We start from the raw sequence: 20,496 nt of genomic DNA on the forward strand, positions 1-20,496 counted from the left end.
TGCACCGTATACGGCAAACATTATATACATTGCTAAGGCAATGCACCTGGATAAGAGATGACCCTTTATTCTTAAATTGTAAACCTTGGTGCAACAGCACCTCGTTTTTATACTGTCACTTGAACCTCGGGTGCACAGGAACTTTGGGTGTAACTGAACCCTGGTGCAACCGCACCTCATTTATATACCTTAATTAATTGAACTTTGGTGCAACCGCACCTCATTTATAGACTGTAACCTAAACCTTAGGTGCAAGTGAACCTCAGGTGTTTATGCACCTCAACGGAAATATAGCAAGTTAACTATGAGATTGATAAATCTCATACCTTTTTAAGTTTTATGTATCCTCTTGGGACTTCTTCTGTTTATATAATGTCATACTACTTTATAGTATAAATATTTACTATTGTTAGCCTGTATAAATTCATGTTGTGCCTTACTACCAGAATAAACAGGGTGTGAACTTTTATCAGTTTTATGTCTCTGTAAAGCCTTAACAGTTAGAGTTATAACAACAGATCGAACCCCTTTTAGAAGTATATATTAAATATATATACACCTTGATATGTCGTCGTCCTATGAGTGGTCAATGCGCTGACTGGAGATACACGCCTGTGGTGGCGACGCAACATATTTGGCATCCTCGGTGGGATGTATAACTAACTGAGTTATCTCCCATTTAATGTATTTAAATTTTTGACCCACTGTTTTGATTGTGGTGATTAAATTTTTACCAACTGGTACCTCTTGAAATTGATAGATTTTTGTGAATAATATTTACAATGGATGATTCAGAAATTATTTTTAATAACAGAATCTCAGACTCTTTGATTGAATTTGATCAAGATATGAGCTGTCCATCTAATTTAATGGACATGCACGTTGTTGATGAAGTTACTTGCAATACTCCTTCTGCAAGTGCTTCTACACCAAACTATAGTAATGTAGAGAGACTAATGCAAAACAAATTTGATGACTTTCTTCATCAAATAGACCAAATGTTTAAGAATACCAAAGAAGAAATGCAGCATATGACCAACAAGGCCATGGATAAAGTTGACCGAGACATTGCAGCTTTACGTGCTCAGGTCACCCCGCCTCATGTTCAAAGTTTGGGGTCAGGTGATCAAACTCATGTTACCAGGAATTCGTTGGTTGATTTTGACCAACGAATAACTGATTGCAATGGCAGTACATTTAACCCACACATGCAAGGTGAACGTACACCTCAATATTTAGAGCAGGCAACTAACTCTAACAATATGTTTCCCACCCAAAATGTTTTATTTAACAATAATAACAATGACAATTTAGCAACTGCTAACAGATGGTCTGGTCCATCCACACTGGCTCCTGGCAGATCTAGTTTGGTAGCTGGTAGATCAAATTCAGGTGTACGTACTCCACATCAGAACCAAACGTCCAATTCAAATATTAATGGTTCCATTAAAATGAAACCTCAATATTATGATGGTACCGAAGATCTGGACGATTATCTGTCTCAATTTGAGATATTAGCAGAGTTGAACGCATGGAATTATGTCACTAAATCTCTGTATTTAGCTGGTAGCCTCAAAGGTGATGCTAGAACCTTGTTGTCTGAACTTTCCCCAATGGAAAGGAAAGATTATCAAAGCTTGGTTCAGATCCTCAATTTAAGGTTTGGATCAATGAACCGAGCTGAGATTTTCAAAGCCAATTTACAGACACGTGTCAAACGTAAGGAAGAGTCTATATCTGAACTGGCACAATCCATTAAAAAGCTCACTCGTCAAGCGTATCCAAATGCGCCACCAGCGCTTATCTTTACTTTGGCAAAGGATCACTTTATAGATGCTTTGCCGGAGTCAGATATGAGACTCAGAATAAGAGAGGCTCAGAGCAAAGACATTGCTGAAGCTGAAATTTTGGCACTACAGCTTGAGGCCTATAGAGTTGCAGATAAACAGAAGACCAATCGGTATCGTGGTCACCCAATTAATGTAGTAGCTACTAATGAGTCAGCTTGTCTTGATGATCCTGAGTCCTTTACAAAGACTTTCATGGATGGTTTCCGCCAGGAAATGAAGTCTTTGACGAATGACATCAAACAAGTTGTCAAATCAGCTCAGAGTTCTCAACCTGGAAAAACAAATGACAATTATAGCAATAATAAACAATGGTCAAGTAATTACCAAAATAAGGGTAATTATCAGAACAGGAATAATAACAATGGCTCTGGAAATAATAATAGGAACAATAGTTATAATGGTCAAAATAATAACAATAGCAGGAACCAAAATGGTCGCAATGACCAAAATGGCAATACCGCTCATAATTATGGGCAGGGATACTCGGGAAACCGGGACTTGTCGAACACGGGGGCCGGTGTGAGACAAATGAGTCAGGGCCCAGGATAGTTGCACTTAATGTGTCTAAGTTCGGAGATGAGGGTTTATTTGTTTCAACAAAAGTACAGGACTTTCCTGTAAATATGTTGGTTGACACCGGTGCAAGTGTCACGGTAATTAATAGAAAGATTTTTGAGAAGCTCCCCCTCTCATCTCAGAACTTAGTTACTCCAGTTACTTTAAATTTAGTTACTGCTACTGGAGAAACTTCCGCATTTATTGGAAAATTTAATGTGGAAATAAAAATTGGTAGCCATATCATAAATCATGAAGTTTTGATTGCTGATATACATAATGATGGAATTTTAGGGGTAGATTTTCTCACCCCTAATAACTGTGATGTTTTGTTAAATGAAAGTTGTTTGTCTATAAATGGGGACCGGATACAATGTTACCATTTTACTGAAAATATGCAACCTACTATATGTAGGATTGCTGTAGCTCATGATGTTGTTGTACCTCCTGAAGCTGAAGTTATTGTCCCTATTCAAGATTGTTGATTCTCTTGTGAATATTGAAACTGGCATGGTTAGTGCAGTTTCAAAAATTTGTTAACAAGACAGGTCTCTTAGTCTACCTGGAAATGGAGTTATTTCCCTTAGACCAATCCAAAATTAGTTCAGTATGATAAATAAAAGATGTACCCTAGCAGCAATGCCCCAACATGGTTTAAAATTAATGCTCAAAGAATAAAACTAAAGTAGAAATACAATATTTCTTTTTAATTAAAGAAATAATGATTGTGGAAGCCTCTAATGTAGAGAATGCTCTCTTAGACGGTACAATCATATTTGTTCTGGCATATGATTTTTTATGTTTCATGTATGATGCATTGCTGCACAACATTAAATTTTGGCAACTTATAATCAGCTTGTTATAGTAACTTTGGAGTTAACATAATTTTGAATTCATGAATGTGGATCATTCAACATACCAAACATCAGGATAAATTAAAGATTTACACTGGCAGCAAGGCCCCAACATGGCGTAAAATAAATGCGCAAAGAATTAAACTAAAGTAGAAATACAATATTTCTTTTTAACTAAAGAAATAATGATTGTGGAAACCTCTAATGTAGAGAATGCTCTCTTAGACGGTACAATCATGGTTGTTCTAGCATTTGATGATTTTATGTTCTATGTATGATGCATTGTTGCACAGCATTAAATTTTGGCAACTGTATATCAAGTTTATTATATTAACTTTGGTTTTAACATAATTTTGAATGTAGATCATTCAACATATGATTGCTGTAAACATAGAAACCAGTGATTGGTAATTGCTTGTTATTACTAACAGCAATTTGAGTTTATAGAAGCATCCACTGTAGAGAATGTGCTCGTGGAATGCATAAACTTAAAACTAATCATATATGGTCTACATGTAGGCAACTTATGTATGTTATTTAAAGAAACCATAAGTTCAATATTAATGTCTTAATATTCACATATTTTTCATTCTTCATGAGTGACCACATCAATTTCATCAGGATTATGTACAACAGGTGTACATGGCTTATAATTTCAAATTGCGGTACAAGAGAGTACCACTCTATGTGATCAACTTGTGATCTCACTAAAACCCTACTGGCCTAGACTAAGAAGACCCGGAATGAGAAGACAAGAGAAGACTTGGAAGAAAGGAACTTTGTGGACTGATAATGTGTTGTTGTTTTTCTATTCATGTATAAAAGTTAACTATAATTAAGAAATATTGTAAACATTTAATATATTGTAATGTTTTTTTTTATAATTAAATGGTAATGTTGTTAATAGAGTTAAATGGTATATTTTTTCAATTTTCTTATTGTATATAGTGGTCAGAGGACCATTATAAATGTATAACTTACTACGCAGTCCTGTGGCATCCTTGGCCCTCTACTGTAAATCCTGAAGTTAAAGGTTAGGAAGTTAAACGTTAGGTAATTTAATGGTACTTGTATGTATATATTGTAAATAATAATTATTGCGCATGAGTATGTGTGATAGTGATAGACTATGTGTGTGCGACTGAGCATACAGCATGTACAGTTACAGTTACATTTTTATTTTTGTGTATAAGTGAATACCTTTCTCAGGTTTTCAAGTTTGAGAAAACATTATAGATGGCTATAGGCAAATGTATATATGTATAAATAGAGTTTAATATATTCTACTTGTAAGTCATAACAAGTACAGAGATCTGATAATTTGTGATTGTAGATATTCTTTAACTTATTGTATGGTTGAAAAATAATGTACATATTTTTTTTAAATTAATAGTAAGCGCTGAGGCTTGATATAGATGTTAATATATTTTTATCTTACCTTACCATCCAATTGGAGACCAATCCATACTAAGGAGGGGGCAGTGTTGTGCCGGCCAGAAATTGGTTCCTTATTATGTCCTTTTTATGATCCATAAATAAGTTAAAATGGTCTCAAATGTTATATTGTTATTATTTATTGTTGTTAAGATATTTCGTTATTCACACCCCTGTTAAATCCCATCTGGTTCCATTGTAAGTTATCCGTTTGTTTACATCTGATGTTAAAGTACATTTCTGGAATGTCACCGGAAATTGATTGTTTACATGTCGTTTATACATGTTGAAGGGACCCCAAATTAGTAGTTTACGCTTGTTATGCAATAATTATGACTTGATGTTGTAGAAATCATAGAATTGTGTACTTCTATATTGTTTAATTACTTATTCATGTGATTATTAGCTCTCATATTGTAGTTGTTAGTCTACTTTCACTTTTAACTTGCGGTTCAGAATGTCCATTTTTGTCGGGACACGAACCACTTCCACTGGGAATTTCACTTACTTTATATTATGTCACGACTTTTATCCTGCATTACTAACTTTGTAATACATTTATTTATCCATCTAGTTAGGTGTGAATCCTTTGTGAAGTCTGAATTATTTGTAATATTGTGCATAAGTGCCCGGAGGATACTTAGAACCACCATCTTTGCGCAAATGAGCACGTTTGCCCGGAGATCGCAAACCGAATTATTTGATTGGTTAATATTATTCTATATATAAAGCGACGTCAGCGTACTCGTGACGTCATTCTTCTCAGTTCACTTTCTTGAGACACGTTCATTTTATTCGCTTGAAGTTTAACTTTTAAAGTATTTCTCATTATGTCGCAGCAGAATATTGCATCAGATGTAGCTATGATACGTTCGCGTAATAGTTTTATATAATTATGCCTTGTTAGGTATATTTATTTTAGTGTTTCTATTAAAAGAAACCATTCTTTTATTTCATTGGCACCGAGAGTCAAACTGTAAAGTGCACCGGGTGCATTAGTATTTATTTAAAAGCTTCCGTGGATTATTGATCCTTTATAGAAAAGTTATGAATATAAATTACATTTTATATTTAGATGATTTTACCAATCAACTGATTCGTTTACTGCATTTAAACCGTTTATAGCGGTACTCAAATTTAGCGGTGCTTCCGAGTTTGGATTTGGCGCACCACATCTATTTTCGGTGTATCTGCACCGTATACGGCAAACATTATATACATTGCTAAGGCAATGCACCTGGATAAGAGATGACCCTTTATTCTTAAATTGTAAACCTTGGTGCAACAGCACCTCGTTTTTATACTGTCACTTGAACCTCGGGTGCACAGGAACTTTGGGTGTAACTGAACCCTGGTGCAACCGCACCTCATTTATATACCTTAATTAATTGAACTTTGGTGCAACCGCACCTCATTTATAGACTGTAACCTAAACCTTAGGTGCAAGTGAACCTCAGGTGTTTATGCACCTCAACGGAAATATAGCAAGTTAACTATGAGATTGATAAATCTCATACCTTTTTAAGTTTTATGTATCCTCTTGGGACTTCTTCTGTTTATATAATGTCATACTACTTTATAGTATAAATATTTACTATTGTTAGCCTGTATAAATTCATGTTGTGCCTTACTACCAGAATAAACAGGGTGTGAACTTTTATCAGTTTTATGTCTCTGTAAAGCCTTAACAGTTAGAGTTATAACAACAGATCGAACCCCTTTTAGAAGTATATATTAAATATATATACACCTTGATATGTCGTCGTCCTATGAGTGGTCAATGCGCTGACTGGAGATACACGCCTGTGGTGGCGACGCAACAATACATAGGATATACCTGTAATTAGGGGATTCAAGGGTTCAAAATTCGATCATAACGTCCTGGGGGAAGCATTTTTTCTTCAAATCGGCTGTTTTTTACATTCTGGCGCTTCTTACTCCCTTAAACCGTATCTGTGCACTATATTCACTATATTGGTTTTGTTCCCCCTTCTATTGCCTTTATTAGGATATATAGGATATACCTGTAATTAGGGGATTCAAGGGTTTAAAATTCGATGATAACGTCCTGGGGGAAGTATTTTTTCTTGAAATCAGCCGTTTTTGACATTCGGGCGCTTCTTACTCCCTTAAACCGCATCTGTGCACTATATTCACTATATAGGTTTTGTTCCCCTTTCTATTACCTTTCTTAGGATTTATAGGATATACCTGTAATTATGGGATTCAAGGGTTCAAAATTCGATCATAACGTCCTGGGGGAAGCATTTTTTCTTCAAATCAGCCGTTTTTGACATTCGGGCGCTCCTTACTCCCTTAAACCGCATCTGTGCACTATATTCACTATATAGGTTTCGTTCCCCCTTTTATTACTGTTGTGAATTAGTTATAGTTACTTTATACTCTTTTATTTGTTTAACGTTTTACCGCCATTTACGTAACAATAGGCCCGCAACGTCGTCACTTGCCGACGTCTCTCTTGTATATTATAGACTAGTAAAGCATACGAAACATTGAAGACGCTTTTGTGTTTACTTATATCGATACGTCCAAAACATTGGTGCCGTGACAAAAACAGAAGAATACGAAAGATGAGTACCGCGACAACGAAGATGAAGACCAGACGAGCTGGACATCGGGGAGTTCTTACAAAGTTGCTAAAGAAAGTGGAACCGAGTTCCGAGGACCTTTTGCAGGAATATGACGTTAGCGAACTTTCAACCATTCGAGGACTTATTGTTAAGAAGCAGGAAACGATCGACCAACTGAACGAGAAGATTGTGGAGGAACTATCAGAAGAGGAAGTGAGCGAAGAAATAGAGGAAGCCGACAGATATACGTATGACATAGAAATGGCAGTAACCAAACTTTCAAAAATCATTAAGGAATCGGAAATCACAGACAAACAGTCAAGTAAGTCATTGCTAAACCCAAATGCACACGAGTTTATTAATTTCACGAATCATCAAGAAAGTCAGCCACAGCCCAGTTTCATGCACGCAAATACATCAGCGTCCGTTTTTTCAAACTCCAGCATGTACCACAAACTTCCCAAATTAAATTTACCAACGTTCGGCGGGAATATGTTAGAATGGCAACCCTTTTGGGATTCGTTTAGTGCTGCCGTACACGATAACCTGTCTTTAAACGATGTACAGAAATTTAATTATTTGAAATCTCAACTGTTCGGAGAAGCCACCCAATGCATAGCAGGTCTACAAATAACTAGCACAAATTACGGACAAGCATTACATGTACTGAAACAAAGATTCGGTCAACCACACAAGATAGTACAAACATACATGCAGAGTTTAATCAGCCTTCCTAGTCCAACGTCAAATATTACACATTTGAAAAAATTCTATGACAGCATGGAAAACTACATCCGTGGCCGGAGACCTCTAATTACTCTGTCTCCAACTATATCCCAATAATAATCGGCGCCAACTAAGACTGATATCTCAAAATCCTCGTCCTGTAAAGCTGGGTGGGCTAACTTCAATCCATTTAAATGCTGAAAACTCGACTGGTTCCTTGCATAAGTATGTATCGGATAAGCAATCTGTGGTACTATAAGAACTTCAATAGGGATAAGTGTATTCGTTAGACCTTTTATATAGACAGTAGCAATTTGTAAATTTCTAACCTTCTTGTTGGATTCACCGAAACCGGATATTGTTATCGCTTCTTTCCTATGTGGTCTCAGGTTCAATAAATCGGCCATCTCTTGAGTGATAAAGCTTCGCTGGGCTCCTTCGTCGAAAAGTATATTGGCGGTGTTAAAATGTGTCTTGTCATACGTGATAGGTGCTATCGCGGTTTTCAACAATACCTGCGATCTAACCGATGATGTGGATGAATGCATGCTTGCGACTGCGGCATCGGTATCTGGTTTTGATGTACTGCTATCTTTAGACTTGGTATACAAGTGTGTTTCATTCTTTGAACAAATGCTAGTATGGTGTCGTTTATTACAGTTTTTACATGTTTTATCGGATTTGCAATCGGCAACTCTGTGATTTCCTAAGCAATTGAAACATGCCTGTTTTTCCTTAACAATTCGTTTTCGATCTTCAATTTCCATGACATTTTTACAAGCTAATGGGGCGTGCACTCCTTGACAAAAGATGCACGGTTTCTTGGTTATGTCTCTTTTTCCTTTTTGATTAGAGTAGTTGCGATTTGTACCCGTGAAGAATGCTGATGTGGGTGTGTAAATTGGCTCTATATCATCCCCGTTTACCGACTGACCTGCTTCCTTAATCGTTATCTCATGTTGAATAGCTTGCCGTAACGACGGCAAGTTCCAGTGGTCGCCTCCGTGGGCACGTACCATGTTTTCTCGTATATTCCCAGGTAGTTTATTTAATATTATGGGCACTAAAAGGCTTCCGAACGACTCGTGAGACTCCCCTATACTTTCAAGGCCACGGATGTAGTTTTCCATGCTGTCATAGAATTTTTTCAAATGTGTAATATTTGACGTTGGACTAGGAAGGCTGATTAAACTCTGCATGTATGTTTGTACTATCTTGTGTGGTTGACCGAACCTTTGTTTCCGCCTCACATGACATTCCGAAGGAAATGAACATTCAAATTAATTGGAAATTTATTCCGAAAGCAGCACCGTGGTACGGTGGATGGTGGGAGAGACTAGTTGGAATTACGAAAACGACATTAAAAAAAGTGCTCGGAAAATCACAAGTAAATTCTGACCTATTACGAACAACTTTAATAGAAATCGAACGGGTAATCAACGATCGTCCGATTACGTATGTGTCGTCCGACATTCGAGATCCAGAGCCGCTAACGCCGTCACATCTACTGCAGGGAAGAAGATTATCGCAAGACAACAATTCTAATTCAGAGGACAATAATTTAAATTTAGATTTCACAGAAGCAAACAAACGTTACAACCATAAAGTAACTTTAATTGAACACTTTGCAAAACGATGGAGAATGGAATACCTCACCGGATTAAGAGAATTTCATCGCGTCGCCGGAGACCAAAGCGCACATGTGAAAATCGGTTCCGTCGTACAAATCATGGACAATTCACCGAGAATGATGTGGAAACTAGCTGTTATAGAAGATTTGATCACCGGGAAGGATGGAGTCGTAAGAGCAGTCAAACTACGTACACCAAATGGACTGATTACCACGAGACCAATTGTGAAACTGGTGCCACTGGAAATATGAACTTTAATTGTTAATAGTGTTTTTTCAATACCCTTTTTATGACCAATACATGAACAGTAATTGCATTTTGCGGCCCCCAGAATGTTGTGAATTAGTTATAGTTACTTTATACTCTTTTATTTGTTTAACGTTTTACCGCCATTTACGTAACAATAGGCCCGCAACGTCGTCACTTGCCGACGTCTCTCTTGTATATTATAGACTAGTAAAGCATACGAAACATTGAAGACGCTTTTGTGTTTACTTATATCGATACGTCCAAAACAATTACCTTTCTTAGGATATATAGGATATACCTGTAATTAGGGGATTCAAGGGTTCAAAATTCGATCATAAGGTCCTGCTGGGGAAGCATTTTTTCTACAAATCAGCCGTTTTTGACATTCGGGCGCTCCTTACTCCCTTAAACTGCATCTGTGCACTATATTCACTATATAGGTTTTGTTCCCCATTCTATTACCTTTCTTAGGATACATAGGATATACCTGTAATTAGGGGATTCAAGTGTTCAAAATTCGATCATCACGTGTTGACCGTTTTCTGTATTCGGGCGCTCCACAATACAGATATCCTATTAGTTAGTGCTATTATTAGATTTTATCGAGGAAACACCCCTAGATTTTTGGGTATATTACCTCCTATAGTCCTAATAGACTTTTTATATTTTACTTAAAGTCTTTATATATAATTGTATAAGTATGTGAGAAATTTTAATATTTTGAAATTTAAAATTGGCACTTTGAGACATGATTACTCGTTTGCCCTCCCCTGACACATCGAGTACCGTTTAAACGGTTGATTTCATTTTATGTGGACATCCCAAGCCGGAAACGAATGCTTGATTAATAAAAGTGGACCCCACACACCCATTGAAATATATGTAATATTATGACAATATGTGCCACAATTGTACCATAAGCTCCTAGATATGCATAAGTGGATTTGAGATGCATGATCAAGTTCAATTTTACGTAAAAAATAAATAATTCTAGATAAAAGGGATAGGCATAACAAATATCCTATCTGTTTATACTATATATTACACAGACCTCGTATTCTAATCGAATTCCTATAGCAATTCATTACAGACATTACACTTAACAAATCAACTTAACGATCTTTTAAATAAACTTTTTCTAAAAGGTTACGAATTCAACCCTGATAAAATAAATTATTATTTTGGCCGTTAATATTTTTCTCGTTTGAATTGTTTTACATTGTCATTTCGGGGCCTTCTAAGCTGACTGTGCGGTAGGGACATTGTTGAAGGCCGTACGGTGAGTAGCTGTTTTAAATGTCTGTGCCGGTCATTTTGTCTCTTGTAGAGAGTTGTCTCATAGGCAAGCATAGCATATCTTGTTTTTTTTTCTCACATTTTTACATATACAAGTTGATACTAAATTTATTCAATTTCATAAACTTGAATAGTGAATAGTGCAAAAAAAACACAGTTCACTATTCAGGAATTTTGAATAGTGAAAAGTGAATAGTGAATAGTGAACGTACTTCAGCCCGGTTTCTATACCGGTTCTATTTTATATGTACTAACAATATTCCATTTTTCTATAGTTTCGATTTGAATGTGTCAAAATCTGAGTTGAAAAAGGTCGAATGCCCCAAATAAACATTCCACTATTTCTTTGTAGATATTTAGACATATTAAGACTTATTAAGTAGCTGTTGATAATATCCATTTGACATGCTTGAAATTCTATTAGATTACTTTTGGAGCAGTTATGAGTCTTTGAAGCATGCTCACAAAGGTTATTTTGGTGAAATCATTGTCTTATTGGTCAAAAATGTTCTTTGCTTCCACCGGATTTGGAGGAGATATTATCAAAGAATTGATAAAATGAGCACACAGGTTTACTTCATAGATCATCTAGCCCCAAGCATCATGTCAGGCTTCAAACCATCTCCTAAGAAAAAAAAAACATGAAAAATGTCTCTATAATGTGTTGCTCTCATATCTACAAAATGTATCCAAAATCCAAAGATTCTGTCTTCAATGCCCGTCTTGCACATAAAAACTAAATAATAAATAACAAAACTCCTAATGCTCAGTTAATAACACCATATATAATCAAGTCAGCCTTTTGGTTTTTTGACAAAAGATAACGGTAAATAATGGTGAGATAACAAAACAACGACGCAGACAATTAAGACATTTAGAGTCTACATGCAGTCTTCCAGCAAAACAACTTTGATTTCATACATACGGTAATGCTATAAATGTTTCAGATCCTTACAATTATTTCGGAAGAACTTTTAATTACAACGGTATTTTTCTTACTGCTAGAAAAACGATTTTTGATCAAGCACAAACAAGAATGTTCTCTCTCTACATGAAGATTAAACAGTTATCATTACCTATTGATATTCAGTAACAACATTTTGTTGAAGTTATCGCACCTATATTATTATGTTCATCATTGAACATTAACAGAATATTGAGAAAATGCATTTGCAATTCTGTAAACATATTTTTATAGTACACCAAATTTTATGGTTTACGGTGCATTTAGGTCGAGTTCTTTAGATATAAGGAATGGCATCATTTTGGAGCAGAACTATGAAAGCAGAGCGCAAACTGTCAAATATTCTTTTAAGACTTTTTAAAAGATTGAATTACTTTAGTCCTACCAAATTTAAATAGACTTTATATGTAAAATCTATAGTTGATGATACAGGTCTTGGTTTTATTATAGGACGATCAATTAAAAATGTATTTGTGAAAACTGATTCGTTATGGGTTAAACAGCGATTGAAAATAACCAGATCAGTACTTAGTTCTCACATATGCATAATGCATCTAGGGAGAATCCTATTCTGTATCGCTATTTTGTTCATTTTTCTTTTGATCTTTTTTTGTGATAATTTTTCAAATCATACTCACTTGAGACGAAAAATTATTGCTATAACCTAAGGAGGCATGTCGCGTTGCTAATGAAAATGACATGATAGTTATCAGAGGTACCAGGATTATAGTTTAACATATAACATGAAATTGACAACGTCGTCAAAAAAAGAACAAAAGGATAAAACGCAAGTTTTGTTTCTTATTTTGAAAACCGGTATAAAAAGGGAAAATCTAACAAAGCAAAAATTAAAAAAAAATATTTAAGTTGCTGTGGTCTATTTTTTCGATAACTCAATGAAACATAAGCCGAAAACAAGATTGAAAAGTTCCTTAAGCAGTATTTAAACTCGGTGGTTTAGATCCAAGTCATATATTTTATAACTTAAACTTCATTTGATCAGAATGTCCTTTAAAATTAATGCTAAATGAGATTAAAAACCTAAAAAAAATTACAGGCTTATGTCCATTCGAGCATGAAGGATTCAAGAACTAGTACTTTATTTTTCAGATTTTTAGAGAGTATTTTTTTTTGGCCTGTTTTCCTGAACAAAATGGACTGACGTACGTAGATACAGATATATATATAAGAAGATGTGGTATGAGTGCCAATGAAACAACTCTCCATCCATATCGACAATTTTCAAAATTAATCATTGTAGGTCAAGGATGGCTCACACCAAAACAGGAAGTTATAAAGGACACCCAAAAATTACTAGTGTAAAATCATTCAAACGGGAAAACTAACGGTCTTATCTATAGAAAAATGTCTCAAGTCTTTTAAAACGGACAAGTCATATTTTGAGGAAGCAACCCGATTCAAACAAACGAATCTCCAAAACTGACACCATAAGATGATTGATTGTGTTTGGATTGCCAACAAGTAACACACTTGCTTTTATAAAAAAAAAACAAAAAAAAAACAACAACCGATGAACAAACAAAACAGAGAGCAATTTTATTTGATAAAGAGGACTTCAGAAACTAGTAATTGGATGAAAATCGATCGGCTTTTTGACTTGTAATAAAAATAATATCTTTATTTAGAGAAAGTTACTCATTTGGATTACACCAATTTTTAAAAAAGCTCTCTTAATAAATAAAACAATTATATTAAAAATAAACAATGAATGCATCAGTTATAATGATAAATAAAGATAATATATAATTTAGAATACAATAAACAATTATGGCGGTTTCATTACAGTACAAATATGATAGAATTTGTAATTATGTTTAAATTCTGATACTATATTTGATTTTTTAATTGAATTAGGAATAGCATTCAACACTTTATTTCCATTGTAAGATAAACTAGACTGACTTTATACAACTCTTATAAGGATTTGGAATTACAAATTATCTGTGAATGAAAATCTCGTATCATATATTTGATTTGCAGAAGCTGATAAAATTAGACTGGACATATTTTCTTGAGCTAAGTCATGTTTTGCCTTATACATAAGTAATGGTTTGTGATTAAGTATTCTTCGTGAAATAATTTTCTTCAAGGTTTGGTGTAATCGTCTAAAATTATTCTTGCTGATCTCTTTTGCATTTCTAGTTTAACGATCTAACAGAAAGTTATTACAGTTTCCCCATATTGAACCACAATAATCTAAGTGAGGTAAAACGTAAGTGTTATAGTACATTTGTCTAGCTTTGTGGTTTTAAATGTTTCTTTATCCTTTCAGTAGAGCCAAAGAAGAGTAAACTTTTTGAGTATATAATGGATATGAAAATATAAGAAGATGCATCAATAAAAATATCTAGACATTTTTCACATGTACTTTCTATAATTTGTCGTCCATTAATAGGCACGATTAATGTTTTCATTTGATATGACTGAAAGCTTCCTTGCAGATCAATAGCTTTCGTTTTACAGCCATTTCGTTGTCAGCACACCAGCGAAAAAATATCTTGTTAAACCGTATTAAGTTTTTGACTGATGCAATGACAATTAAACTGAGATATGTGATTGATACAATCATTTGCATAGAAATGTTTAGTAGATCTGAACGTAATATATTCATGATTTTTTTTTTATTTTAACCCTCTTTTGTGCGAAATGCATACTGGTTACTGATAGAATACTTTAAAACAGTTATAAAATGAATATTATCTGGTTCAATACTATAAATATTGTCTACCAAAGTGAAAGATTTTTTTGTGACTCGAGTTGGAACTGAGACTTTTTGCTACAAGTTAAAAATATTTTTCAAATATGACCATTTAGAATTCTTCTCGACGACAAATCAATATTAAAATCGTTTCCTTATCTTCAATATCGACATTTGTTAACATTGATTCAAATTTTGTAGTCCGGTATTACTATTTGTTACCAAGTAATATAGATTTTTTTAAAATAATTTCGATCCACCCATTGTCAACCATTCTATATCATCATTTTCTAAATCATATCGTTTTATTGTGTTAAAAACGTTAGAAATATTTCCCAATCCTAAATTTGTAAGAAATGTTAAGAAATATAAATAAAAAATCACCGCCAGATTTCCCCAATTCTGTCTTTTCTGTTTGTATCATTTGATACATATTTCTTTATTTTGGATAGAATCTGACAAAAATGTTTCACATCTGTGTTAGCTTTTGATAGCAAATATTTAATTTCAGAAGACTTTGGCAAAATATGATTTATGTTGAAGTGACTTGTGTAGAAATATTAAAGTAAATGGAGATGATTTGGAATTTGATAATATAATATGTATTGCACATAAATACAAAATAACAAAACTGATAAGATTTCCTAACACAGAATTTTATGTTTTGGTAGTAGAAAAGTTATTGGTAAAATCCAGTACGTTTTGACTGGAAACATTTTGTTGTTGAGTTGTTGTGAATGGTATCTGTTGACCTCAGCGATTGAACATTTGATTGAGTTACTCATGTACAATTTGAGAATATACGCACGAGATAATGTTGTTGTTTAAAACTTTGGCACCCGCAATAAATGTGATCATAGTCTGCAAATAAAGTAAGATTGGGCTGGTCTCCATATAGAAAGTCTTATCCAAAATTAGCAAAAAAAAAAGTTGACTTCATGGTCCGTTTATTTTGTATTTATTGGTGACCTTTGTCTTTCCACACAGATATGTATGACTTCGAGCATCATGGTGCTAGGTTTTATGAAACTTGCTTATTAGAGCTAGCTACTTGGTAATCCATTTTTAACAGCGTTGTTCCAGGTGTTGGTTTATTTGTAGGTGGAATTCTTTCCTCACTTTTTCGATTTGGTGTTTCTGTCACAGTTTTTGTTAAATCTTTGAAGAAGGATGATTTTCAATTGACAGATATTAATATAATTTCAATTGAAACGGCATTTAATTTGTCCCACAAGCTAATCAATGTTGAATGTTGAAAACGAATATTGAATGTTGAAGACGAATATTGAATGTTGAAAAGTGAATGTTAAAACGAGAATATTGAATGTTAAAAAGTGAATGTAAAAAAAACAAGAATATTGAATGTCGAAAAACATTTTTCAAAATTAACAATCGAATGTGGAAATGAATTTTGAATGTTGAAAAGGCATATTTTTTGTTAAAAATTGAATGTTGAAACCGAATGTTTAAAATCCATTCTCGAAAATTGAAAATTGAATGTTGAAAGCTGAAAACGAATGTAGAATACGTAAAAAAAGTGAATGTCAAAAACGTGGATGGTGATTTTGAAAACCATTGTTGAAAATTGAAAATCGAATGTTGAATGTTGAAAACGAATGTTGAATTTTGAAATAAAATATTGGAAACTAATTTTGTCTTTTGGAAACGAATGTTAAAGTTGAAAATTGAATGTAAGAAACGAATGTTGGATTTTGAAAGCATTGTAAAAAAAAAATCCAATGTTGAAATTAATCTTGAATGTTGGGAACTTGAATGTTAAAAATGAATGTTGAACGTTTATTGAATTATGAGAACGGATGTTGAAATTTCAAAATCAACGTTGAAAATTGAAAATCGAATGTTGAAAATTATTACATTGGTTGCAATGAATTACATTGATTTCCCAGTTAAACAAAAACCAATAATTTCACATGTGAAATAATAAACGTGGTTATTTCCCTCTCTGACGTCATACAACAATAGTTGATAACGTCGGATCAAAACAAATTGTCAATGCGTAGGAAAAAGATATAGTTCCTTACATTTTCTACATTAATTTCATAAAAAAAAGCCATTTGCCAATGTAATAAAAAGAATAACTAATGTAGAATGTTGAAAATTTATTTTGAATGTTTAAAAACAAATGTTGAATGTTTTAAAGTAACGAATGTTGAATTTGAAAACGAATGTTGAATTTGAAAACGAATGTTGAATTTGAAAACGAATGTTGAATGTTTAAAACGAATATTGAATGTTGAAATGTTGAATTTTGAAAACGATAGTTAAATCGAATGTTGAAAACTACTTTTGAAAGTTGGAAACTTAATTTGTTGAAAACCATTTTGAAAATTAAAAATCGAATGTTTAAAACTAATTTCGAATTTTGGAAACGAATGTTGAATGATGAAAACGAATGTTGAATGATGAAAACGAATGTTGAATGATGAAAACAAATGTTAAATTTTGAAATCGAATTTCGAAAACCAATTTTGAATATTGGGAACTAATTTCGAATGTGGTAAATTGAAATGTTGAATGTGGTAAATTGAAATGTTGAATGTGGTAAATTGAAATGTTGAATGTGGTAAATTGAAATGTTGAAATGTTGAATGTGGTAAATTGAAATGTTGAATGTGGTAAATTGAAATGTTGAATGTGGTAAATTGAAATGTTGAAAGCGAATGTTTAATGTTGAAAATTGAATTTTGAAAACCATGGTTAAAAATTGAAAATCAAATGTTAAAAAATAATGAAAATTGAATTTTGAAATCAAATGTTTTGTATGTTGGAAATGAATGTTGAAAACAAATGTTGAAAGTTGAAAATCTTATGCTTGAAACGAATGTTGAATTTTGAATTCAAATGTTGAAAACTAATTTTGAATGTTGGGAACTATTTATGAATTTTGTAAAACGAATGTTGAATATGGTAAATTGAATGAAAGCGAATGTTTAAATTTGAAAACCATTCTTGAAAATTGAAAATCAAATGTTGAAAACTAATGTAGAATGTTGGAAAACTTACTTTGAATGTTAAAAACGAATGTTGAATGTTGAAAAGTGAGTGTTCAATTTTGAAAACCCTTGTTGAAAATTCAAAATCGAATGTTGAAAACTTGTTTTGAATGTAAAAAACCAATTTTGAAAGTTGGAAACAAATGTTGAAAATTGAATGTAGAATAGAATTTCGAATTTTGAAAACTAACGTAGAATGTTAAAAACAATGTTAAAAACTGTGATAGTCAAAAACTTGAATGTTGAATTTTGTAATCCATTGTTGAAAATTGAAAATCGAATGTAAAAAACTAATTTTGATTGAATGTTGGAAACGAATGTTGAATTTTAACATCATGGTTGAAAATTGAAAATCGAATATTAGAAACTAATTTTGATTAAATGTTGAATTCTGAAATCCATGGGTGAATTTTGAAAATCGAATGTCAGAAACTAATTTTGATTGATTGTTGGAAACTTGCTGAATGTTGAAAATTGAAGTTAAAAAATTGAATTTTCAACAAACAAATGTTGTCTTTTGAAAACCATTGTTGAATATTGAAAATCGAATGTAAAAAACTAATTTTGAATTTTGAAAATAAATGTTGAATATTGAATAAGAATGTTGAATATTGAATAAGAGTGTTGAATGTTGAAGAATGTTCAATTTTGAAATCCATTGATGAAAATTGAAAATCGAATGTTAGAATCTAATTTTGATTGAATGTTGGGCACGAATCAACGTTGAATTTTGAAAATCGAATGTTAGAAACTAATTTTGAATGTTGAATGTTGAAAATTGAAGTTTGAAAATTGAATGTTGAATGTTGAAAATTGAAGTTTGAAAATTGAATGTTGAATGTTGAAAATTGAAGTTTGAAAATTGAATGTTGAATGTTGAAAATTGAAGTTTGAAAATTGAATGTTGAATGTTGAAAATTGAAGTTTGAAAATTGAATGTTGAATGTTGAAAATTGAAGTTTGAAAATTGCATGTTGAATGTTGAAAATTGAAGTTTGAAAATTGAATGTTGAATGTTGAAAATTGAAGTTTGAAAATTGAATGTTGAATGTTGAAAATTGAAGTTTGAAAATTGAATGTTGAATGTTGAAAATGGAAGTTTGAAAATTGAATGTTGAATGTTGAAAATTGAATGTTGTGTGTTGCATTTTGAAAACCATTGTTGAAAATCGAAAATCGAAAGTTGGAAACTAATTTTGAAAGTTGAAAACGACTGTTCAATGTTGAAAACGAATAATGAATGTTGAAAACGAATAATGAATGTTGAAAAGTGAATTTTGGAAACGAATGTTTGAAATGCATTGTTTAAAATTGAAAATAAAAGGTTAGAAACTATATGAATGTTGAAAACCATTGTTGAAAATTAAAATGTTGGAAACTAATTTTGAGTGTTGAAAACGACTGTTCAATGTTGAAACCGAATATTGATTGTTGAAAAGTGAATGTTGAAATCGAATGTTGAAATGCAGTGTTGAAAATTGAAAATCGAATATTGGAAACTAATTTTGAATGTTAAAAACGAATGTTGAAATTCTAATGAAACGTTCATTTTGATTGAATAGCGTTACTTTTTTAGATTGCATTAATTGACAATTAATGATATGGGACGTACGCGCAAGCGCAAACGCTTTTGACAGATTTGTGATCCCAATTAATGCCGTCAGAGCTTCAAATCCAATAAATACAGTTATCTCCTTAATCAAATGTTGAAAACTAATGTAAAATGTTGAAAACTTATTTTCAATTCTAAAAACGAATGTTGAACGTTGAAAAGTGAGTGTGTAAAACGAATTGAATTTTGAAAACCTTTGTTAAGAAATGAAAATCGAATGTTGAAAACTCATTTTGAATGTTAGAAATTGAATGTTGAATGTTGAAAACGAATTATGAATTTTAAAAACCATTGTTGTGAATGTTGAATATTAAATGTGAAAAATCGAAAGTTGAAAACTAATTTTGAATGCTAGAAACTAATTTTCAATGTTAAAAATTGCATCGAATGTTTAAAACGAATTTCAAATTTACAAAAGTGCGAATGTTGAATATTGAAAAAAGAATGTTAAAACACTAATTTTGAATGTTGAAAACGAATGTGAAAACTGTATATTAGAAACGAATGTTGAAAAGTGAGTGTTTAAAAAACTATGTTGAAAACATCAATGTTGAAAACCGATTTTGAACATTAAAAAGTTCCAAACATTCAAAATTAGTTCCCAAAATATCAGTAACATTCAATTTTTAAAATCGGTTTTTAACATGTTGAAATTCAATTTTGAATGTTGGGAACTAATTTTGAATGTTAATAACGAATGTTTGAACGTTGTTTATTGAAAATTGAAAAGAATGTTGAAAACAAACTTTGAATGTGGGAAACGAATGTTAAATGTTGAAAACGATTGTTGAATGTTTAATTTTATGTTGAAATGTTGAAATGTTGAAATATTGAATTTTATGTTGAATTTTGAAAACCTTAAGTTAAAAATTACAAATCGAATGTTGAAAACGAATTTTGAAAGTTGGAAACTTAATTTAGAATGTTGAAAATCATTGTTGAAAATTAAAAACCTAGTTTCAGATAAAACTTTGAAACGAATGGTGAAAACAAATGTTGAA

The 20,496-nt window shown here is 32.5% G+C and overlaps 2 protein-coding genes and 1 long non-coding RNA gene across 3 annotated transcripts; 1 reads left to right on the forward strand and 2 right to left on the reverse strand.

Annotated features, from left to right (window-relative positions):
- Positions 1-1,265: 1,265 nt before the first annotated feature.
- On the reverse strand, positions 1,266-6,509 carry LOC139493929 (uncharacterized). The gene is made up of 2 exons (XR_011657101.1): positions 4,698-6,509; positions 1,266-2,121 (listed from the first exon to the last, which is right to left on the reverse strand). It is a non-coding gene; the product is annotated as an uncharacterized lncRNA (long non-coding RNA).
- A 1,563-nt stretch (positions 6,510-8,072) lies between these two features.
- On the reverse strand, positions 8,073-9,140 carry LOC139493983 (uncharacterized). The gene has a single exon (XM_071282152.1). The coding sequence runs from the start codon at positions 9,138-9,140 to the stop codon at positions 8,073-8,075; it is 1,068 nt and encodes a 355-aa protein (XP_071138253.1).
- Positions 9,141-9,277: 137 nt separating this feature from the next.
- Positions 9,278-9,892, forward strand: LOC139493984 (uncharacterized). The gene has a single exon (XM_071282153.1). The coding sequence runs from the start codon at positions 9,278-9,280 to the stop codon at positions 9,890-9,892; it is 615 nt and encodes a 204-aa protein (XP_071138254.1).
- Positions 9,893-20,496: the final 10,604 nt, after the last annotated feature.

Source organism: Mytilus edulis, chromosome 11 (genome assembly GCF_963676685.1).
Source record: "Mytilus edulis chromosome 11, xbMytEdul2.2, whole genome shotgun sequence".
In the NCBI taxonomy this organism is placed as follows: domain Eukaryota; kingdom Metazoa; phylum Mollusca; class Bivalvia; order Mytilida; family Mytilidae; genus Mytilus; species Mytilus edulis.